The 24,688-nt window shown below is 46.0% G+C and overlaps 1 protein-coding gene across 4 annotated transcripts in view; it reads left to right on the top strand.

Annotated features, from left to right (window-relative positions):
- Nucleotides 1–24,688, top strand: part of LOC148318667 (A-type potassium channel modulatory protein DPP6-like) — a 75,481-nt gene that overhangs the window by 3,250 nt on the left and 47,543 nt on the right. The window contains exon 1 of one of the 4 annotated variants that reach the window (XM_088282936.1): nt 4,108–4,541. The exons of 2 other annotated variants lie outside the window; for them this stretch is intronic. In XM_088282936.1, coding sequence (XP_088139062.1) covers nt 4,524–4,541 — 18 coding nt within the window. In that variant the 5' untranslated portion in view covers nt 4,108–4,523. Of the gene's footprint in view, nt 1–4,107; nt 4,542–6,097; nt 6,293–24,688 lie in introns of those variants that run through there. One more of the 4 variants, XM_088282933.1, reaches the window with a different exon arrangement.

Genomic DNA, 24,688 nt, shown 5'->3' with positions numbered 1-24,688 from the left:
AAATGGTGTCGTGTGACGGGAACAATTGCTTAAATGCTAACATGCTAACATACGGCAAAATGCTAACCTGAATAGAAAAAGTGCTAAAGCAGATTGATGTGGAATTTCCAAGGTGGCCTGTTGTCATTTTAAAAATGATCCTCGCTCAAATGCTAACATGCTAACAGTCACCTTACGCCCGACATCCGCCATGTTTGGGAGGTTGTTTTTTTTGGGGGTGTGATGGATCATCCAAATCATTCCAATTTAAAAAGTCACTTTTCCAGAATATATGACGCCAGTTTTCTTTTTAAGAGCGAAGTAGAGCTCCAGTGTTGTTGGATGCGCAGATGTTGCTGTTCAGAAGTGGCACCGAAACGCGCGCTTCACTCCAATCTGATTTGTTTTATTTACCGAGATCATGTAACGGGAACTCTGAGCTAATTTCCACACCGAGGGTCAAATTTGACCTGATTTGGGCTTCTTAATTCCTTCCCTTCCGTTCGTTTTTTTGACATTTAATATTGATATGAGTTGGCCGATTGTTATTGATTGCTTGATTGATTCCCTGCCTGTGTGCGTTGCTGTTTTTTTTTTTTTTTTCTCCCCCACCACATAATTTTCTATACTGTGCCATAACTCCCCGCCTTGCTCCTAATTTTCTGCTTTTGTTCTGATGTGAGCCACCCAGCAGGGACTTTTGTAGCTTTTCTTCTCGTTAGCGCTTGTAGCCTGTGGTGATAATTACAAAGGGAGCGTTTGGCGGAAACCCTCGCTAACAATCACTTCATCTGATCCTGTTTTAAATATGCAAGAATATGCACATTGGGAGTTCTGGCTCGTTGTGTGTCTGCCCCCTATTGGTGTGGATGACATTTTTTTCGTACATTAAAAAGTAGTGCCTTGACTTGCAAGTTTTTCAAGTTCTGAGCAATCACAAAAAAAAAAAAAAATGTTTTTCACGACGGCTGGAAGGGAGTCGTAGCGTTTTATTTCATTTCAATGTTTGAAATTGGTAAGTAAATTGAGTTACAAGCTTGGACAGAATTAAACTTGTAAGTCAAGGTAGCACAGTATTGACTTCAAACTGCGCTACATCCCATTTCCGCCAAACAGACGCAGGCAATTTTCTGGATTTATGACAAACACATTCATACTTGGTGTGTGTGTGTGTGTGTGTGTGCGCGCGCCCTCGGCAGCTGTCGGCGGGCGATACGTGCTGACAAATGGCGGCGCTCTCAACTGTATGCGTTGACGGCACCCAACGTAAACGACATTGGTGACTTTTGTTAAATATTGATGTTTCCCACGGGCAAAAATATCGGGACGCATTCCAAGTGAAGAACGTGTGCGGCTTCCTTGCACGGCCGCTCTTCTATTCTTCAACATGAATGGAAGGAGTCCATTTCTCGCCGTCACCGATCATGCAACTCGGTATCCTTATCCTCAAAGGCACATTTTTCACTTTTTCTTTTTTTATGCCGCTGTCATTAGATTGTGCTCGTGTATCTAAATAATGAGAATAGTGTGCAACGTTTTGCATGCAAGGGACCCAATTCATTGAGAAACTGAATTTGAAATGAATAAACACAAACACATGTCCAAGAGTTTGTCAAAAATAGTTTCTAAAATGATTCCAAAGTGGTAAATTTGGATTGTCCTCTCGTGGTTTTGTAAGCTTCCTCCTTCTGCAATTTTCCCGCCGCTCATTTGCATGTGAACGCCGATCTCCAGCCAGATTCCGACTCTGCTGATTGATGGCGGCGCTATTGAGCCAGAAAGCGCCTCGGGTGCCGCGATAGGCCCGCGGCGCCGCCGCTATCACACGCCGAAGAAGTTAATCTTCCCAAATGTACGTTCTCGCTCGAGATATCGGTGGAAATGAAAGCTTTGAAAGACGCAGATGTTCCCGGGAGGATGACACGTGTCGCGTTTGCCAGTCTTCCGATGACGCATGATGGCTCAAATTATATGACGGATACGTTCAATGAACTTAAAAAAAAAAATAAAAAATCCAAAGCAAATAGAGACTTCATTTTAATCTTGGATATATTTGGACCAACGTTGTTTTCACTTTTATTTGCGTTTATTTGTTTGTTCAGTCAGGCTAATGCTTCGTTTGGGGCTTTTTTTTTGTTGTTTTTGGTTTTGATGTCAAAAGAGGCCAAAATATCCAAACTTGTGTTCACTGAATCAAATTTTTGAAATTGGCTTGGAGCGAGCTCGCCGCTTCGCCTGGCCCGCTGCGACGATTGCTTAGCTTCGCATCCTTGTCATTTTTATGGGTTAATGATTATTAAAAAATGTTAAGCGCGTCTTGCGTTTAAATGAGAGTAGCGCTGCCATGTGTCAGCTAGCGAAGTAGCGACGCTAACTCAAGCGCCAAGAGGTTATTATTTGAAGACTTTTCCTGCGTCGCATTCGTAATTGCGCTCAAACTGCCTTTTAAAGCTCCGCCCACCAGGTGTGGCGTTGGCCTTCATCGGAATTCAAGAAAAAGGAATTGTTGTAAAAAGCGCGTCAACACGAGCGCGCCGCTTCCTGCAGCCAACCGTCAACTTTAATGCTTGTGAGCGTTACGCCGCCACCAGCTTTCATCATTTAACGCTCGCTTGACGCCGCCGTCGGACTCGAACGTAAATGTCGACCGAGCCGAGGCCTGCCGAGTGCGGCGCCTTCCCGGATCTTCTTAAGCGCCTCCTCCTTTTTCATGAGCAAGCCGCTCGCTTGTTGACCGCCAAAATGACGGTGACTAAAAACATCATCTGGTTTCTCTTACGCTTTTTTTTCAAATTGGTTCCTTTGTAGTTGCCGACACGTTTGACGTCACGCGTACAAGGCCACAAATTGTGAAGAACTCGCCACTTCGGTCGCTATGCACAAACGGTTGACGTTGACTTTTCTGTTGCTTTTCTTCACCTGAGCCGCTGCGTCAAGTTGTTTTTTTTTTTTTTTCACTCCCATGTGCAGTCACAGGTTAAAAGCTGCGAAGGCCGTCCAAGTTCCTGACAATCGCCTGCTGTTCCAGCCAACTGTTTCATTAAAAAAAAGTTTCCTCCGCTTGGGAAATAATTACACGAACGGCTCTGATTGAGGATTCCGAATTTTTTATTTTTTTTTGCCGTCGTTTTTCGTTGCATGTGGGAAAGGAGAGCCAAAGTGGCCTGGACCCTTTTCAGTCATTGAAGAACTGTACAAAAAATGTCGCTCGTTAAGCGCCGCCTCATCCGGCCCCGCCTCCTAAAGACACGCCCAGACACCACGAGCAGTATTTTTTAGACTTGCGCGTTGTGATCAAAATGGAAACTATTGTCCCGACAGAGAATCCCACCAAAGTTTACTCACCCAAATGAGCAAATGAATATTTGAGTGGACCTGCATGAGGTAGCCCCCCCCCCCCCCCCGCTGCGAGATGAATGCGAGGGGGGCAAACGTTTTTTTTTTTCCTGCTGCCGAATTCATTAGAGGTGGTAACGATCTGTCCTGGGCGGGCAAGGTCAGCCCAAAGCTGCTCAACAAATGAGGGAGACGTGTGCCTGGCATTTTACTTTCATTTTCTGAGCAATAATGTTTGAGATGCAAGATGGGGAGCGTGTCGAGAGAATAAATCGCCGTCTTATTACGTGGAAAAGCCCGCCAACTTCTTCGAATGGAAGGACGTCACAAGGTGACTTTAATTCACGGAAATTGTTTTTACTATGGTTTTAAATTTGGATTTTTTTTAGTTCTTACCTACAGACTGTAGTTAGTGTGATTTTTTTTTTTTTTTTTTTAAGTCTTGCACACGAGAAATGCATAAATTAAAAGAAATTAAAATGAGTTGAGATGAATCACGCCATGCGCACAACGGAACATTTTGTGAAGGGCGAGTGAGGCAACATTTAAATCTTGCAAGCAGTTGTAACATTGCAATTTTTCCTTTTTTTTTTTTTTCTCCTCTTCTCGCCAGGTAATCAAGATGAATGGCGTCTTGCACAATAGAAATAAACTCAAGGACTCGAAATAATCCAATAGAGCAGCGTTCTTGTCGGGTGGATCGTAAAAAAGAAGAAAAGGCTTCCCTCAGCCCACACGTGAGAAGATGTCGCGTGGCGGAATTAAGGTGATAATGAAAATATCGATTTGGGCCGTCGTCGAGGCCTCGCCGGAGTTGAATTGAGTTGGATGATTGCGTCACTTGTTCCTTGTTGGTTTCACTCAATCCCGTTCGGAGCATCGCAACGGCAAACGGCAACTCAAGAACAAAAAATACGGGACACAAGATGGCCAGATAATAACGATCATAAGCATTTCCAATCTTGTTCTGCCGTGCGTCCGTTGAAAACGAGGCTGAACTTTGTGGCCAAACTTCCAAAAGGGTTGTTGGGTGCAAAGCCAACACTGAGGACAAAGAACACCCTCCCTCCAGTGAAGCGCGTGGCGGCAGTTTTTCTTCAGCTGGCGCCTTAGCCAATTCCGAAGAGTTCCAAATCGCCTTTAAATCCAAAACTTGCCGGATTCGACGAGAAAGTCACGCCTACTGGAACAGCTGAACTTTATTTGGGATGACTGACAGCTGGCAGGTGTGTGCCGACTTCACTTTCCCGTGTGTTTCATACACAGCCTCACGTCAGTTCTAAGAGGGTGTGCTGACTTGTGCAACCACATTTTGTTGCTGTTATCTTCTTAGACTGATGAGCTGATTGCCCGCAGCTTCTTTTTGGGTGGCTTTTGATGACGGAGCTGAACAAATGAATTTTCTTTTTTTCCAAATATTTTGACAGGCTGTGGCCAAACGTTGGCATCAGGCGACGTTTGTCGAAGCAGATTTTCGCAGGCCTCCCCGCAGCTCGCACACGGCTTGGCCGCTTTCCTGGCTGACAACTTTCCAGACGTTTTTCCCGCCTGCAGACTTCCGCCACGCTTGCCATCTCTTCCTCTCTGCACCGAAGCCAGACGCTTCTCCTTTCGCGTCCAAAAAAACGTCTTTGCTGCCGGTGTTGACGTTCGCCGAGCGCTACGTCGGGCTTTTAACGCGCCGCCGCGGCCGCTAACAAGTTGAGCTGCTGTGGTTGTGCTGTCAGCCGTCCAGCAGGAGTCGAGGGCCGCCTCGTGGCCCCCGCCAGCTTGTTTTGACACTGTTATTCGCAGTAATTAATAGCATAAGTCTCCCCACTCTCCCTCATCTTCTTCCCGGCTGAGTGGGATTTTTGTGAAACGTGTAATTGTTCACTTCTTCGTATTTCGCCCCGGCGTTGCACCATCACGGCTTTTAATGCACTGTCTAAATTCAGACGTTGAGGGTTATTGATTTATAGAGCCGGCTGAGCTGAAGTGAGTGGGGGGGGGCGAGGTGAGGGTTGATGGCGAGCAGAGCTGTGTGTGCGTGTGCGTGTGTGTGTGTGTTTATATTATTGTCAAGGCCGCTATCCACTGCTAAAGTGCTCTAAATTTCTGCCGCAAAAACAAAATGGCACCAATTATTACAGCTTGACCATGAAATGTTATTCGTGTGTCCAACAAAAAATGCAATTTATTTTCGTTTTTGTACTCAGGCCAAAGACATGTTGGATCTTTGGCACCATCTTGTGGCAACTTGGTGCAAATGTTGAAGTGAAGGGAGGAACTTCAATTAGTCAGGCCCGTCTCATGGGCAACATTTTTTTTGCGTCCATATTTGAGGCATTGTGGAAGTGGAAGGAGGAGCTTCATTTGGTCAGACAATGTCATGGCAACAAGAGGCCATTAGAAACATTTTTGAGGACTGAAAATGACTCTGAATATTTTAGTTCTTTATTTTTTTGCTTCATCGAAGTACGGAACGGATGATGTCATTTCAACGGTGGAAGTGATTTGAGTTACAAGTTTCGTCACGTGACGAAGAATGATCCGCAAAAGTGATCAAATAAATAACCAATCAACAAAATACACATTTAATTAATTTGGTGGATCAGTTTTGCACTTGTTTGGTATTGTCAAAACAATTTCTCTAGCACGTGACATCTGCAACCCGGCGTGCACGCGCAACTACCCCCCCCTTCTCGCGCGCGTCAATAAATCACGTCAGTTGATCTCCCTCCGCGCTCACGCGCACAGGAGTGCGCGGCCACGTTGCTTTGTATTCGCGCGGGGTGGCGGAGGGGGAGCGCGAAGCTGCTTGTCCGATGCGTGCGTGCGCGCGCACGGGCGCATGCACGCGCTAGCCACAGACGAGCCGAGCTCGATCTCCGCGTCGTTCGTGACTTGTTCCGCGACGTGTGCAGCTTTCCACGCAAATTGCAGCATGAAGGAGAGGAACCTGATCGAGACGGCCAAGATGCAAGGCAACGTGCTGGTGAGTGAATGAGTGAATGAGTGAATGGATGAGCTGCGCGGCTTTCGCGCGTAGATTTCTGAGCATGACAATAATCCGTTTTGGGTGTCATCTGCCGGGAAAGGTTCCCGCCCTTCTCTCGCTGCACGTCAATCCCACTAGAAGAAAGTTTTGTCCTCTTTTGTGAGCCTCTGCAGGGTGACTGTGAGTTTTTGTTCCAAAATGTGAGCTTGTTAAAAATTAGCTGCCGATTTGTTGATATTTGATCATTCGGGATTTTTGGTGACCTTTTCCCTGCTCATGTCTCAACAAGTTGTTAAAGTTGACGTTTCACTTCTGTGTGAAGAATTTCTGTCTATTGAGTTGAAAGTCCAACAAGAGAGAGTATTGCGCAATTTCTGAAGATGAAAAGTTTGGAATGCAAGCAGCAGAGACGGGATGCGAATGTCGTGCGGTTCTTCAGTTAGTTGCTCTTTAAATTATTTTCCAACGTGACGGTTGAGGTGACGAGACTGATGCAAGTCATTTGGCAATGCCCCTCGCCCCCAAATAAACATTAGAGGAGACGCCTAATCATATTGGAAGAGTGCAAACTACATCAAAACTTGATCCGACGCTTCACTTTTGCCTGCACATGAGCACAAAAGCCGCCCTCTTTCCCTCAGAAGCGACGAGGCTGCTTCGGGTCGCGACCTCAATATTTGAAAACTTATGCTGTGCTTTGTTGGAATTGCTCTTCTCTGCCTCTTCTTCTCGACGCTCTTGGCATGTTGCGGCACAACACGCTTTAAATATCAGCGGCGATATAACGACGTTTCACTCTTTGCTGTGTCCAACCAAGACCAAAATGTGACTTTTGTGTCATTATGCTCCTTATTTCCGTCTGAGGAACATTAAAGGAGCTCCTGAGTAGCATTTAGCTTAGCGCGCTAATGCGCCACCCGCGACTTCCCGGAATGGCTTTCATTGGAGATGCGCTCCTGACATGCGTTTCGTCGGCGGACTTTTTCCGGATTCGCCGCCGCCGTCGGCTGTGAAGGATTTGACCTCTGGAGAGTTCGCAGGCGAAAACACGGCCAGGCAATTGCGCCGCCCGGCAATCCTTTTGGATTTTGACGGATTTATTACAGCCGCGAGCGTGCGAGTGGACAGAGATAAACGCGGGAATTCTTTGTTCGATAACGGGGAGGGACGCGCGCTGCGGCGCTCGCGGCCTACAGACGGCGCCGCGCGGTTCGCCGTCCGTCGGGAGTTGTGTTGGCGACGACGCGAAAATGAGAGCAGAAAACGGCCCGGAGGTGTTCCGTTGCCGTTTGGAATGGACAAACCCGCCGAGGAAACGACAGCAAAGATGCAATCGGGGCAGAACGCTCAAGCGAGTGGGCGGTCCGGTTCTTGGTGTCGGAGTGGAGGTGAACGTCTCGTCTCGTCATCAGACGCGACTTTTGCTGAGGTCTTGATGGTCGGTTCTTTGGACAAATTTGTCTCGCGGCGCAACGGAACACGATCCATCCACTTTCCAACTCCGAATCCGAGAGATAAATTCTCTGCTGTCAGGTTTTGCGTTCCGAGAACATTGCACGAGGTATTTGGCAAGTCAGTCGGTACTCTAGCTAGGTTGGTCGGCGTGTAGTTTGGTACTCCCAAAAAAAAAAAAAAAAGACGTTTTGAACGCGTCAACAAATATTCCGTTTCTTTGTAATTTTCCAAAAGTATTTGTCAATCTTGCTCACGTTCATTTCGGTCTTTCAGAGAGTTTTTTTATTTTTTCCGTCACATGGTCGTGTTTGACTTTGTCATTCTTTGTATCCTCGACCAAAGATGCAAAGGTGAGAAAGGCGGCGGCAATCTGCAGCTAATAAATTGCCATTAAAGTCCGAAGTGAAACGCGCCGGCCCGGGCGCTCACCTTCGGCGCCTCGCCTCCCTCTCGCTCGTCGTGACGCGCATTAATGCGCTTTTGGCTTTTTGATTATTATTTTCCTTCTCAGGCTCACGCGTCGGTGATGCGTCTCTCACCGCGTCTTAAAGACGGCAGGCGCTTGCGTAGGGACCAAGTTCAGTTTTTATTTTTGAGGGGGCGGGGTTGTTCGTTGGGTGGTCGGTTATGAAGCGGGTAGTTGGGGGGAAATGAAGGGAGCGCAAAAGACAAAAAAAAAATGGAAGGTGGTTTGGTCGGTTGGTCACTCGGTCGGTACCGGTCGATCGCTAGGGGGGGAAAAAGATCAAATATAAGTTAATGAAAAAAAAAAGTATGTTGTTTGGTAAATCGCCCAGTCGGTGGGTTGCTTGTTCAGTTTGGTGGGTAGTTGTCTTGAAAAAATAAATAAATATAGAGCGGCGTAGTTAAGTCAGTCTTGACAAAAAATGTGGCTCGGTATTTAAGTGCGCTGGTCGTTAAGTTTGTTGCTGGCGAGATAATTGCGTAAAATTGTTAAGTCGGCCGTCGATTGGTGGCGAGTTGGCGAGTCGCTCGGAAAGAAGCCGATTGGTGGCCGATGGAGGCGCTTGATCAAAGTTCATTTTGTTGCACTTTTTTAACCGCACGCCGGAGAAATAAATGTTTTCTCCTGACGTTGCAAAAGCACTTCTTGTCTCTGACGTTGCAGCCGGCGTCTGAATTGTCGCCGAGGAAGTCGGGGAAGCTGCCGCAAACAATTTTGTTTAGCGGCGTACAATGACCTCCGTCACCGACGGTCTCCGGGGAGCCGGCCGGAGAATTCAATTAGTCTCGCTCGCTCGCTCGCTTTTTCTGTTGCGTCGTGCGGCCTTGTCCGTCTTGCACGGAAGAGGATTGTGTTTGGACGCCTCCGCGAGACCCCGCCCCCCTCGCCATCCCCTTTGTAGTGGCTGTCGAATGAGATCATTAAAGCGAGCGGCACTGAAGAGGAACGAGCGAGCACCTGTTGATGCGCGTTCCCTCAACACCTGAGGGATGTTCGCTCACAAAACCTTCCTCGCCGCCCGAATGAACAATCGCACGTCCTGATGAACTCTTTTCAATCATTCCATTCATGTTCGAGATTCGTTTGAATTAATTGGAGGTCTCACCAAGGCCTCGTGGACATTTTTCCTGCTGCGCAATTACGGCAAGCGGACGTGTTTTTCTGAAACGGAAAGCTGCCACGCGGCTCGTTAGAAGTCGAAAACCAGCCCAGAAAACAAAATGCAAATAAATTGCGTGGCTTTGATTGGTCGAAGGCCGTGGTTGTCTTCATCAGCCGCAGGAAGAGATTTGCCGCCGCAAATTCGGTTGGAGTTTGAGGCCCAACAACCGAAAATGTTGGCCAAGTTGCGCCTCCAAGCTGATGGAAAAAAAAAAAAGAGGCGTCGTTTATAAATGACGGTTAAGATTCATTTGGGCGTTCCAGTCAAATACTTTTTCACTTTGACTAAATGTTTTTTTTTTATGAAAAATAATACTGCTACTTTTCTTCTTTTTTTTTTTTTTGCTTCGGACCATCTCAAGCGATCTACCGTCGAGCCCTCGTTTGGCGCCTCAGCGAAGCGGAATTGATGCGCGACAGCATCCTCCTTGGGCCCGTTTGCCGATCCCCGCCGATCGGGCAGATGCTCGCTGGCTACGTCGCCGGCCCAATCTGCTCGCACGGCGGGCGAGCGAGGCTTATTTATCCTGCCGCTGCTGTAATTTTGGTTGCGATTTTGTGGCGAGACTTCACGGCGGAAGCTTTTCAAGTGCTTTGAAGCGCCGCCGATTGTCTGATGTCTGTTTTAGTGGCGCTCTCTCCCCTTTGGGATGTAATTCCCGACTTGCGAATGCGATGAGCGGCCGCCCGCCATTCGCTCGCCTCGAAATGGTTTTGGAGCGAGCGTCCCGCCGTCATCTCGCTTCCTTTCATCTCGGTTAACCTTCCGCCGTCGCCCCCCCCCCCCCCGCCGCAACATCTTCCTCAAAAGTGCGCCTCTCATCCGCACGCCCGTGACATTTCCATTTTTTTTCCCCCTTCAGCCATCGGGCGGGAAAAGCCGCGCGGATTGATAGAATTTGGAGCTAATGAGAGGCTTTAAGTCGGAGCATCTCGGCGCCGCCCGTCACCGCCGACGTCTCGGAAAGGTCAACGCGCTTCTTCATCGAACATCGGGCAGAGCGACCTGACTGTCAGCCGGAGCGCCGTGCTCCCCCGCTGGGTTCAAAGTTCACTTCCCGACCATCTGACGAGGGGAAATCACTTTTGATGGCCGCCTGAACTTTGGGCCCGGGACTAAATATCCACAACTGCGTGTCTGGAGTCTTTAGCTCGCTAATTGGACATGGCGTTGAACATCTTGTGCTTCGGGTTATTTTGCTAATTCAGAGGTTAGAAGGATGAAGTTGGGCTTGATTTATTTTTTTTTGGCGTGCAAAAGGGAGTCGCACCTCTCCAAAGTGCGATTCATCCATTCCGCCGAGTCTTAATGGAGTTTGCTGCGGGGACGCCGACGCTGCTGTTGTGCCGCAGCAAAATTGCTCGCCCAAATGACGATGACGACGAAGATGATGATGATGAAGATGACGATAATGTCAAGCTAATGTCCTGCTGATCAAAGCGTCCCTCTTGAATTTTAAAGCAGGTCGCTGAAAACTGAACTTTGTCCAACTCTTCTGAAAACGTTTGGCAAGTTCCTTGCCTCTTTTTTTTTAGTCCATACGTTGTCCATCGAAACGTCGACGTATTATCTTGCGTTGGTTTGCGGGCGTGTCCCCGAAAAAAAAAAAATTGCGTTCCTCGAAATATTAGAAAATTCAGCACCCGAAACTGTTTGAACTTGGCAACATGAAATTATTCATGGGGAAGACCCACACATAAAAACTTCAAGAAGCCACGCCCCAAAACGTCAAGTGTCTTCCTTTTTTTTTTTTTTTTGTTTTCGTCTCATTTTGTCTTCTTCCTAGCTGAGGACATTGATCTCATGACTCGTTTGTCTAAAACGCGTCGTCTCTTCGAGTGTTGCCAAATGATCAAAATGTTTTATTTTTCGGTTGCGGTGTGTCCAAACAGCGTCCGTGGAACAATGACGAGCTCTTTTTGGGAGACACTAATGGGATGTTTTTGTCTTCGTAAATGAGCACTTTTCTTTTCTTTTCTTTTTCTTTCCTCCTTGTTATGAATCTTCCACCTTTAATTGGGCGGCGAAGCGTCACATCTGTTGTTTGAAGCGCTCGCCTGCAGAATGCTAATCGTCCTTGGCTTTTAGTCAAGAACACAAACGCACAATTGTCTTTGGCATCCTTCCGAGGCCTTGACGAGCCCGAGAAGCAAAAGTTGAGCTCGCCTTCTCTGGGGAAACGCAAAAACATTCTCCGGATTTTTTCTTTTTTTTTCTTTCTGGAATGGCGAGCGACGCCGTGAAAGAGAAATGCCAGCGGACGAGACGACTTGAGGTGTGAAAGTGGTGGCCGCCTTGTTTCCGTTTGATATTTGTTGCGTCGGCACGGCGACGCCGCCCGTGTCAAAAGTCTTGGCTTTCCTTTGTGCTGTTTATTTGTGAGAAAAGCCGAAGCGCGAGCCTCCGGGTCAGCGCCGGGCATCGGAAGTCAATGAGATGTATTGAAGCCACTCCGTCTCCTCCGGTCCAATATTTGCCTTGTTTATGGCGCCGGGCGTCATATTAGCCGTCGGCAAACACCGAAGACGCCGGCGCCGCCATGCAAATCCCCCGCCAGGCCGTGGAGACATTTGAACCTCGGCGAGTTGATCTGACGCATAATCGCTTGCTCAAATAGAGAGCGATAAGGCGAGCCAGGCGGCGGCGGCGGCGAGGATGCAAATGAAATGTTTGCCGCCCACGGTGCGGGAAACCGCAGTAACCTCCGCCGGGACGCACTTTGTTCGCGCTTGACAAACACCGAGCATGTGTCTTTAAATAGCCGGTCGGCCTGCTTGTGAACGCAAACCACGTTTACCTTCGGGGCCCGTGAGACTCCAATGGTCCTTTTCATCTTGCGGGATGAGTCTGCCTCCACACTGGGGGGGGGGGGGGGGGCGTTTGCAGCTAAAGGGGATGTGGCAGTGCTTTGTCCACCACGTCTAATCGCTGGGGAGTGGTGAGGAGGACAGGTGGGGGACATCAGTCACTGCATGTGTGTAACAAGGAGCCGCTTTTTCTTTGTTGTTACTTTCGGGCCAAAGACGGAAAAATCCGACTTTTTTGTGAAAACTGGGTTTGGATTTTTTTTCTTTTCATTTTTGGGACTTTTAGCACCTGCAGAATTCTCCAGAGAAATGGACCATTTATGATATATTTTTTTTCTTGCGGATTGGAACAAAATCACATTTGCCGACCCCCCCCCAAAGATGAACTGAAATAACTTGAAATGATGTTGACGCGCTTGCGCCTCCCTCGAGTTTTGTTTTCGTCCGTTGTCGTCATTCCTATTTTCTTAAGACGCATCCCGTCGCTAACGAGCCGCCTGAGAAGAAAGTTGGAGCCTAAACTTTCATCTTTTATTCACGCGCCCGCCTTCATCTCCGGCAAACCCTCCCCAAAGACTTTTTCATCATCGTCGTCCTCGTCTTCTTTTCATTTTGGGCATATTTCGTGTCACATGCTCCGATTAATAACACTCGCCCTCCAATAGAACGGCGGCGCCACTTTTACGATGAGCAATGGGCCTATTTGGACTTGAGGCGGCCGCGTGCGCTTATCTCGCGCGGCAACTTATTAACCACTCGTGTAATACAAATTGAATTGCGACGGCAAAGCGAAGGAGACGATTGGAATTGTCGCCGTGCCAGTTGGAAACGGATTTGCAGTGGCGGCGCATTAAATGTTTAAAGTGCAGCGCGGTGAAGGCGAGGGCGACGCTTCCCGTCCGTTGGCATCACTTGAGGTCGCTTCATCTGGAGTCTCGTGAGCCAGCCTGCAAATGGAGACAATTTGGCCTGAAATGAATGTCTTCTTTTTTTTTTTGGGCTCAATTAAGGCAATTCAAACGATCATTCCGCCGAAAAAAGGACAATTTGCATTTCGTATTTTGTCTCATAAAAATTCTTGCAGCCAGAAACAACTTTGCAGCTCGCTTTTGTCGTCTTATTTTTTGTTTGTAAAATTCCGATCAAATCCGGGTGTTGTTCAAAATCGTGGCTGCCGCGACATTCAATGACACGCGTGGACACGCGTTCGGCGTTAATCGGTGAATTTATCCATTGTTAATCGCTTGTTTGTCTCCTTTGGACTTTTTCTGTTCATGTTGCGCAATGACAGGAAAAGACTCGCTGGGATGAATTTGGTGCCGAAGATCTTAATGAACAAAATCTTGGAGTTTATTCTCGGAATGTAAAATTTGTCCGCTTGCTTAGTGTTGACATTCTTGCAAAAACTGCACCTTCTTTTTTTTTTTTTTAAACGTAACATAAATTCACACTGTCCGCAGTTCGCCCGCAACGTAGCGACGATTCCCCGGAGATGTTTGGTGCAGTTTACGAGTGCAAATTGCGGGGACCCGTATAAATCTGAGCGTGGCGTCGCGGCGGTGATTAAACGCCGTCTCTTCACTTTCAGCCGTCTTGGAGCTCGAAATTCTTTTTAAGCTCCTTGTTTGGCCTCGTTCATCTACGAAATGCCCATCAAAAAATCCAAAACTAATTTTGTCTGGAGATGTAGAGAACGTCATTTGCGGTAGCTCATATTTTGCCCGCTCGCTCCCAAACATCCCGAGCCACCGAATGGATCCTCGCGCATTGGAGCGCGACGCAGTATGATTGATGGCCGCGCGCGGACCGGTTCTGGATTCCGCAAGCTAACCGCTAGCCATGTTTTAAAGGGGGCGCCTCGGGGAGGGGGGGGGGCTCCATTAATCCACCAACTGTCAGTTAAGCCTGACCCCGGGCGCTACCCCATATGCCCCGCCCCCGCCCCCCCTCCCACACACACACACACACACACACACTTCATGGAAAAGTGGTAGCGAGCAACGTGGTTGCTAATTGCCACACTTGGGACGGACACGACCGCCCGCAAAGTGGCGAGCACGTAGGTGGCGCTGCTGCTTAGCGACTCATCTTCATTAGCGCAATTAAAGCCGAGTGATGGAAAGAGTCCCCGTCAGGCCTTCTCAAATAAAAGACTCGTTACGTAGACAACAGCCGATGATTTACAGGAACGGAGCCGAGTTTGTCGGATGCGAACAGCTGGCTGCTCCATTGGACGACGTTTTCTAACTCTGCGCTCACTCGTTTAAATGCTGTGCTGGCTTGACTCCAAATTCAGTCGTACGAGTGCACTTCAGGCCGCCTCCACTAGATGGCGGCAGCAAACGTCGCTTTGGTTCCTTGCGGTGCGAGCGTTGTGCCTGTTGGGGGCAGTAATGTGCACTTAAGTTGCAAACTGCAAAGAAGAAAAAGAAGCAAGGACCATGAAAATGGAAACGGTACGATACCGTCGACAGTCGTACATTTGGGTTTTGTCATTAAGAGGGCGTGGCTTCGTCATTCTACATTTTAGTGTCATTTTTTTTTTTTTATTTTCTTTTGACTTTGTGCGTTTTTGTACCTGAAACTTTTTAATTTAGATGTTGGCTGGCAACACCAAGCAAAAAAACAACAAAAAAAAAAAACTGCTGAATTATCGAGTGCGAGTGTGACGACAAAATTGGTTTGCTGAACTTTAGCCTTTGTGGTTTTTGTTGAGCAGAAATTCATTTGGAAGTAAAAATGTCAGAAGATAAGATTTGCGTGACAAATGCATTTCTTCCATAAATTAAAATGAGCATTCAAGTGACTTTTCATTCGTTCAGTGGAATAGTTTCTTCGATTATTTATTTATTTTTTTAATCTATTTTTGCAGATTATTTTGTTCGCCATATTATTTGTTTTATATCCTTAATGCTTTCATGTGCGTCATTGTGTTGTTAATTCTGTTTGAATATGATCCAGCTATTTTTTTTCCTGACGAAATTGGATTACAAAATGGTTAATTTAATTCCGCGATAAATGTTTTCAATGAGGGTGAAAAATAATCTGCAATGTCTTTCAAAGCTCTCAGGCAATTTGTGGCGTGTTGGAGACGACTGGCGGGAGCTTCTTCGTGTTGAAACGTTTTTGCTGACTGGGCGCTTCTTTTTTTTGCGCGCTCTCAAATGTAACATCAACGGCTCGCTCGACTTCATCTCCCACTTGATGCGGCGGCAGCATCGCAGCCGAATGCCGTGCAATTTCTTCATTGGTGTTTTATTACTTGACGTCGAGCGTCGCACGTTGCTCGGACTTTTCTGAAGGAGCCGTTTGCAATAATAAAAAAAAAAAAGTCATTGCTATTCCACTTCAATTTTTGATCCGTGTCGCGTGGAGGAGTTTGAAATAGGAACCAATGAAATGCAAGCCGAGCCAAGGTTGCTATTGATTCTCTTTTGAAATAACAAGAAATGTTTATATTTCTTCTCTTTAACTTCTTTTTAACACAAAAATCAATCTTGACTTTGAATCCACACTTTATTTATATTTATATATTTTTTTTTTTTTTCCTTGAGCGTGCGACATTCACCTTTGAGCCCAAAAAACCGAGTGGACAAATGCGGGATGAAGGGGATTGATTTTCAAAGCACGTGTGTGTGTGTGTGTGTGTGTGTGAGATGTGACTGAAATAGTTGAGCCTGTTCCTACTTTTTTGCCGTCCATCTTATAACATCACTTTGAGGAAATGAAAAAATATTTTCATTGGCATTGCTTTGCAAATAAGAGGCCCAGCGTGCTTGCTTCGAGCAATTTTTCGAAGCAAAAGAGAATCACGGTTGACTTGACGGAGGAAGTCGTTCCCGTTTCCTTTTTTTTCATCCCTGTCGTCTTTCCGATGGCTTCTGTCGCTTTAAAGGCGCTAAAGGAACGCGAGCATCTCATCAGCAAAATGCCGCTTGGCACTTAAGTTGATTTTATTGATTAGCAGCTGTCGTCTGAGCGACTTTCGACAGGCGTTGCGCAATCAACATTTCGCCTTTGGAAAAGCTCGTGTGAGTCAGCAAAAGAATTTGACAAACGGCAAATGAAGAGAACGACGTCTTGTGTATTTTAAACAACCGTTGTGTTCGCTTCATGCTAACGTGTTTTGCCAAACGCCATCCGCAGGCTAACCGATAGCATCGGTGCGGCCATGTTGCAACTCTGCGTCACGGATGTTCGAAAGCGAATAGTGAGCCCCTCGGCGGCTTTACGAATTGGTGATTGAATAATAAGCGTGCTCGTGCGCAGGTGCAGCTTTTAATGGGCTGCTTCATTCCTCGGCGCCGCCACGGGCCTCTCGGCTTTCCAACCCGAACGGCCCCGAGCGGGAACGACTTGTCTTTTAAATCCCGCTGGGAAATTGCCGCAGCGGAATGCGGATGACACTGGACGTGGAGGTTGAAAATTGGCTTCTTCTTCTTTTTGGCATTCCGACGGAGCCCACATTTGAGCTTTACGCGCTCTCATTGATTCGCCTCAAGCGAGCCGCGCACGATTGAAGGTGCGCCGAGGTTTATGACGGTACTCGGGGTGAAAAATGGCCCCCATCAGAGAAATGTGGCACGGCGGTAAAAATTCATGCCTTCTCTCTCTCTCACACCTGAGATTTTTTTTTTCCTGACTCTTTTCTCTCCCGTCACTTTTTCTTTTTTTTTTTTTCTTTCTTTGACAAGGTCAAAGCTCGCTCACATTTCTCGCTGCACATCTTCGCCACGCTCGCGCACGACTACTGTCAAAAATCACTTTTGTGCTGCTTTAAAGGTTGCCCCGAAGACCGATTTATGTTGGCCCAATATTGCAGATTGCTACAAGTGCGGCGAAACACTACTTTTTGGCCAAATGAATCATAATACTTCCTTGGCACCGATGCGCCTGTGGCAAAGCACTACTTTTGTCAAAATGGTGCATTTTATAAATGATGAAATGTGATTGATACAAAAACACATTCACATAGTCAAGTAAATATCCAATTTGGCGTCTCCGTTGTTGCTTACTCGCAGCCTGATGAAGGCATGTTGAGTATAGTGTGTGCGTGTGTGCGTGCGCGTGTGTGTGCGTGCTAGCATGAAATGAGAACGCACCAGTCATAAATCACGGATGGGTTGGCTGCCCCGGCAAATGTGAATTTTCACCTCCACGACGACGCCCAAATCCGATATTTGGATGTCGAGGGAAGGAAAAGGAAAGAAATATTTTCCATATGTTGAAATACACTCAACGGACACTTGATTAGGTACACTTACACAACGTCACGTGTTCACCGGCGCACATAACGACTCCTTGACTGAGTTCTCAAATTAGAAGGCTTGAAACAGAACCGTTTGCGTTTCCACCACATTTGGACGGAAACGTCCAAATGGTCGTCTTTAAAAGCTTCGTGGGGGGAAACCTTGAAAATGTACTTTTAACATTTCTCTCGCTCACTCAGATTAATTCACAAATGTCAGACAGGCTCTAAATATTTTTTTTTTAAAAGACGACCGTGTGTGCATTTCAAACGGCAGACTGCTTCAAATTGCATTGAGGGCTGTTCCTAATATTTTGACTCATGCAGCTGATGCAAATGTTTTTAGCAACACTAAATGAACGATTGTGCTGCCCCCTAGTGGACAACTGTCGTTATCATTCACCACGATTGTACTCGGACTATTAATGAAGAAATCATTCAGCATTTCCTCGCTAGTCCGAGCTAATATAATAACACGAGTCGGCGCTTAATCCAAAAGCAAATGAAGAATATTTGTAATGTTTTTTTCTTTATTTAAGCCAACTTCAATGAGGTTGGCTCTCTCCTCCTTCTGCAAATATTCTTCTTCTGCCTGCTATTACTGCGCCTGGAAAGTCATTTAAATTACATTTGTTGGTCAGAGACGCATGGAGAGACTGTACAGTGTCTTTTTCTTTTCTTTTTAATCCAATTGAGGAAAATCAATGGCAAGATATTTTGGCAGAGGTCTGTTGTGTTTTCGAGTAATCGAGTCACGCGTGGACGTAATCCGTTTAGGAAGCCGTCTGGGTTCGGACGCCGTTTTACAACAAGACCGCCTTTGTGTCTCACAATAGGCCAGGTTCTTCTTTCCCAGCATGCTTTGCGCTCATGCAGAGACGCCAAACGAAATACAAAATGGGTTTACTTATAGTCATCAAATTCTTTTTATTCTCCGGCTAAAGTGCTTTATTATTATTATTTGACACCAGTATCAAATTTCCCGACCAATCAGGAGGATTTGATGATTCGACCATTTAAAAAAAAAAAAAAAAAAAAAAAAGGGGTTTTAGGGTTAAGAAAAAAATACTTGTTCATCAATCATGAGTGAAATGTTACGTGAGGTGTGGCGCAAAATTTGGCTGCATTCGTCAGAAGTGAATATTGAAAATAAAATGCAACTTTGTCCCTATTTTGGCTTGTGATCTAAGGAAATGTTTTAAGTAAGCTTAAAATTTTGGAAAAAAAATATTACAGAAGAATTAAAATAGATTTATAATTCTTGCATTTTGTGAGTTTATGTGGATGTGGGGTGTGAAAGAAAAATGGTGTCTGAGGCTGCTATGCGCCATTTAATCCACAAGGTGGTGCTGTTGCTCTCTGCATCGAACTTATACATTGCACGCGTCACGTCATCTTATGTGCACGTGCACCCGTCGTCTGCGCGGCTTTGTGGATCAAAACCAGGAAAGACGGGCCGCGGATTTATTTACAATCACTGCCGTGACGTCATCGCTCATCCAATGTTCACGTGATGCAAGAAAACTCGAGGCCGCTCTGAAGTGGAGCGCGTGGCGACTGCGGAGCTGTCCGCGGTGCTGAAAGCCAAAATGGGCTGAAGAGCTGTCCGCGGTGCCAGAATTGGCAGCTTTGAAAAATCCCTGATCGATAGACTTGAATGCTTTGGGATTATTTAATTTTTGAAGCCACGCAGCTTGAAATGTGTTTGCTCAAATAGCCTTCCTTGACACCAATTACTTGACTTTAATATTTTGATGGTTTGGCGCCTCCTTGTGGCAACTCCGGGCAGTTTCCACAGAAACAAACATGAATCGGTTCATTTGTGAACAGTTACAGTAATTGATGCCCACGCACAAAAAAAAAAAAATAATTAATTGCTAATAGCGAAGTGCTTCTATTTGACAACTTGAAAAAGGACTTCAACAAAATTCCTCGGCACTAAGATTACACAAAATAACCGAAAATCGGTTCCCTCGCCCTCCCACTTGTCCAAAGAAGACTCAGTTTAGTCGGTGGCGTGTTCGCTGCCGGTAAAAATTGCACTTGAGCTGGTCATGCCGAGAACATGAGCTTGATTCATTGACTGCCGCGCGTCGTCTTTGTTGGCACGCTAAGTCGCGGCTGAGCTGAAATCGATGCAAACGCTCCGTTTATCTTCCCTCCTCGTCAATCTTGGAGGGAGACCACGCGCGGCTTTAAGGAGGACCTCTGATCCAGTCCTGATAGGCCATGTGATAATGATGAGGTGGATCATTAAAACCCTCACGTGGCTTAAAAGCAAAGCCCCAAAGCAGGCTTGGAACCCGACCCTTGTTTAAAACCTCAACTTTTTAGATCATATTTCAAACGCTACCCAAGTTCTTATAAAACCTGAATTGGAACGCTTCCCGGCAGAGCTTCAGAAACTAAAAGACAAACTCCAGAATCTTCATTTGAAGCCCTAACCAAGTTCAACTCCAAACCCTTACCCTGTCTTGAATCCTTAATTTGAAAGTCATTTCTTGTGTCTTGAGCTTTTCTCCTCTCTGACGGTCGTCCGGCTTTGTGTTCTGATGTGCGTCAAAATGAGGTCTGCCCCTTTGCCGTCGGTGACATTTTCATCCAGACGGGTGCCGCCCGCCGGGATGAAGGGCTCGCCCGCCCGCCCACTGGGCCGCCCCCATCGAGCGCACTTCAAAAAAAAAAAAGCCTTTGACTCAAGCTTCCACTTTCAAGCGGCGCAGCCGAGAACTCTCAAATGAAAGGGCGGACATGTTTTAGTCATTCCATTGTGAGGCTGCTCGTTAAGTTCTGCCTTCATGCTGATCCGCTCCCAAACTTTGACTTTGAGTTTAAGCAACACATCCAGACAGATAATATAACAACACTCACGGTCGGATGTTCTTTATCCTCAGCGTAGAACGACGCATATTCCTGCCATACTGAGAAGCTTAGAGGAGCTGACTTGCAGTTTTATGCCGCCCCCTGGTGGCCGTGGTGTGTGCTACGAAACACTTAGTCTGTCATTAGTGTATGTTTTTATTAAGTATCGTTTGGAGCCTGAACAGAACATGTTTTTGGAGTTCGGCTAGGAATAAATTATTCCTTGTCAATACGCCTCATCAATTAAGCAAATTGAGCAAAACTTTGCACAGACTTCAATAATTGATTTTCTTCCATCGTAAATGAATATGTGATGATGAATCTTCACAGATTAAACCAATTAAGCATTGAAAATTCATGAAAATAAATATATAAAAAATAAATACTTCTCTCTCCTTGTTTGTTTGTTTCTGCTGCAGTTTCCCTCTTTTAAGTCATCGCAGCGTCTCTTGTTTCACACGCGTTAATTACGCGGCTCCTCGGGTAGCGTTTAGGCTGTTCAACTCAAAACTACCAAAAAAAAAAACCCAACAACAAAACAAACAAAAGTCCAAATAGATCTTTACTTTTGCAATCAAAGGTGGAGTCCCAGTGGGGTGATTTTGCAGTCGCCCCCCCTCCCCTCTCTCTCTCTCTCCCGCTCGCTCGCTCGCTCGCTGCAGTGTAAACATCCATTTTCTCACAGTCATCTTGTTGTCTCAAGCTGGTCCAATCAGCACACTTGTAATGAGGCTCTGGTGACACGCAAGCACACACGCGCACACACACACATACACACAGGCTAGTTGAAAGTGTGTGTGAGACGCTCAAGTCACGTACTTTTCTCAGCCAACTCGTCACACTTAAGTTTGCCGACTCATGGCTTTGCGCCTGCACTTTGCATTACGACGATGACGAGCAGGAGCAGAAAAAAACAAAAAAAAACTCTTCAAATGCAGGCATAACGACTTTATACTTTTCTGCTTGTCATCTATGAGAAGGCCCAACTTGAAAGACGGCCAATAATAAAATATTTGCGTTTTCTAGAAAGCCACTGGGGCCTTTTTGGTTTCTGGTTTTTGCTTTTGTTTCTTATCGAAGCAAGATGATGGCCAAATTTCCAAGTTTACAGTCAAACTAAACGTTCCACACGCCTTGTTTATTTAAAAAATGGCAAGTTCAACTTGAATTAATTTGAATGCTAATAGAAAACGCGCAACAGCACTGACATGCTAACATTTAGCATCTCTCGTCACGGTTTTAGGATCAATGAACATTTGAGGAAACTATTTGAGACCAAAAAGAAAATTGTCCAAGTGCTCTTGATTCAAGTTGAGTGAAAATGCTAGCAAACAACAACAGTGACATGCTAACGTTAGCATCAATAGTTGCACATTGCGCACACACGCGACGCATTACAAATGACAATATTCATTCATTCATTTCAATCATGTCGTCGTTTTTTTCTTTTGACGACATAAAACTCAGCCGCTAATGCCTTTGGGGTGACAAATTGAGAACGCAGCCCATGACGACATTCATGTACACTTTTTACGCCGCTGCGCTAACATTGACGTTGCAAAGGCATTACGGCGTGATCATTTGTCCAGACTCAGCAAATTGCCGGCGCGCTCGCTCGCAGACTTCACGTCATAAAAGCTTACGACTCGCGCCCGATGCGCCCGTGCTAAAACCGGCGCATGAAATTTAATGTTGGCAAACTACGACGTCAAAAGCCACTAAAAGCAATAGCGGGCCCGCTCACGAGGGTCATTTTGAAAAGCACAATTGCAACTCGTAACATTAGACGGCTGGTTTCTTTAATGGACGTAACCATAGCAACGGAGGTCCAGCATTCGTCTAATGTGACCTTTTAAGAGTTGGTTGCTAAGGACTTTCACTGAAGGCTATTTTCCCTCCACCTCGTCGACATCAGTGCCACCTTGTGAGTCTGTGGATTATTGAGAGTCGTTTTTTTTTATTTATTAATTTATGACGTGATGTTTTATTTCCACTTATTTCTCTTTTTGTTGGAGATGACACAATCACTCTGCGATGGTGTGTATGGATGACTTGTACGGCGTAAATGTAATTAGGGCGCCGGCTTGATCCGGCTAATTTCCCGTCATCTGCCGATCTTTGAGCGCGGCGCGCTAATCAAAGACGACGCCCTCGTATGTGCGGCGCGATGAATTATGCAAGCCGGCGGCGAGCAAAATGTCCGACTGCTTTATTCATCATCGGGGAAGCTTTTACCGACCGCATCCCATAATATATTGCTGCAGCTCAACGCCTCACTTTGACCGCAAAGTCCACAAGGAGGTCACGTGTCTCGTCCCTGCTGCCCTTTGGTCATCCCCAAATCGTTCATCGCATGGTAAGGTTTCAAGACGGGTTGTTGCGTGACGCTGCCAAAATTGGGTTGTGGTTTCCGACGTGCTGAGATGTGTTGCAAGTAGAGAGTAGGGTGTCAAATTAGGGTTTCAAGCCATACAAATTAAGCTCTCAAGCGAGTTTGCATTTAGATGTGAGGTTCTAGATTAGGGTGTCAAATTAGGGTTTCAAGACAGGGTTAGCTTTGGAAAGTAGCGTTTCAAAGCGGGGTCAGTGGTTGAAAGTCGGGATTCAAAACGGGGTTCGGGGTTCACAAAGGGGTTAGGGTTTCAAATTGGACATTTCAGCCAAGGTTAGCGATTGGAAGGAGGGTTTCAAACCAGTTCTCCGCTTTTAAATTAGAATTACGTATCGGTTGCCGGTATCGATATCGTCCTCAAGTGAGGCTGAGACCCGACAGCTGTCGTTTCAGAGTTTGCACACTTTTGCTCACGCGTACTCACGAGAGCAGAAGTTTGTCATCATTTCACCTTGAAATAATGTAAAAAAAAAATAATAATTGGAAACACCCTGGAATGGAAGCAGCACAGACTGATTTATTTTATTTTTTTTTTCCAAGCTAGAGTGTGTTGCGTACACAAGAGTTGAGAGGTGCAGAAGTGTTTGGCGTGTTCATGTTTCCAGAATTTTCTAGGGCCAAATGACCCATAAAATATTTTTTTGAACAACAGAGCATCCACTCATAAATAATAAGTCAGGCATAAAAATGTCAAATGCAGCACAGCTCTTCAGGACGGCGTGTGTGTGTGTGTGTGTGTGTGTGGGGGGGGGTGTGTGTGTGTGTGTGGACGGGCTATTTTTGCCAGCTGAAAAAGCCTGGAAAGAAAAGCGGGCGGGAATAAATTTTGCGTGGAAAAGAGGTTGTTATCCGTCGCCATCTGTTGCCGCCGCCAGACGGAACGAGAGGGGGGAAGTCCGCACTCTTACTTGTTGCCTTTTTTACGCTGGCAGAACCTCCACAAGAATTGTTTACTTGCCACTTGATGACAAAAAAAGAGAAAAAAAATCCGCTACATCTTGAGCTTCTTTTGAAACCCGAACCAAAGTTGCAAACCAAAATATTTATTTTTTTATTTTTTTGTTCATCATGTTTTGTTGTTGTGTTCAATGAAATTAAGTAAAAAGAAAAAACTAAAATCGGTGAGAAAGATGAGTAAATACCCGTTCTGGTCTCTAAAAAAGTAAAAAAGTGCTCTCGAACAACCCTAATATATATATAATGATTTTCCATTGATTGATTCAATGCTTCAATTTGCATAATCAATTTCTTATTTATTGCTCTTTTTTTTTTTTTTGATTCTTGGAAAAGCGCACTTGAAGAATGAATCGTATCACCCAAAGCGAGGCGGCGATGCAGCCGTCTGCCTCAACCGTGTCGCATTCTTCTTCTCCTCCTTCTTCTTCTTCTTCGGTGTTCCTTTGAGTGGTTTTGCAGCGTTTTCTTTTGGTTGTTGATGTTGTCTGTCGCTAAAGACGCTTTCTGCGGCTGCCTTTTGACAAGCTGCCGAATATCCTTTCCAGAGCGCCACGTCGTCTTCTCGCCCTCCACAAAACACTTTTGTGTCGCCTTGTACATAACTTTGCCGTGAATTCACTCAGGGAATTTAAAAAAAGCACTTTGAGGCGCCTGGCATCAAAAAAGGAGAGGCAAAATCCTCAAGGGGGCAACGCGGCAGTCACATCGTGAGCGCCGACCTTAGAAAAGTCGAGAAATTTGTGGGAATCACTTTTTTTTTGTTTTTTGGTGAGCAGCGTGCTCGTGTGATTAAGTGAGAGATGACGCCAAGATTTTTTTTTCCAGAGGAAATGGTGGCTAAACATCCCAGCTGGCCTGGACGGTTCGAGCTTGAAATGATGTTTATGGATTCAAATTTGGGTTCAGGCCTGGTCAAAGTTTCTGGAGTTGGAAAAGGTGCCAAGGTTTTAAATTGAAGGTTTCAAACCAGCGACAGGTTTTCAAGCAAGGCTTGAGTAGGATTTCAAACTCGTGTGAGTTGTCCTCCTCCTCCTTTTTTTTTAT

This window comes from Idiotropiscis lumnitzeri, chromosome 19, assembly GCF_059441095.1.
Source record: "Idiotropiscis lumnitzeri isolate Australia: NSW breed Sydney's pygmy pipehorse chromosome 19, RoL_Ilum_1.0, whole genome shotgun sequence".
Lineage (NCBI taxonomy): Eukaryota > Metazoa > Chordata > Actinopteri > Syngnathiformes > Syngnathidae > Idiotropiscis > Idiotropiscis lumnitzeri.
The sequence above is the reverse complement of the archived record's forward strand: the minus strand, read 5'-3'. Positions and strand labels throughout refer to the sequence as shown.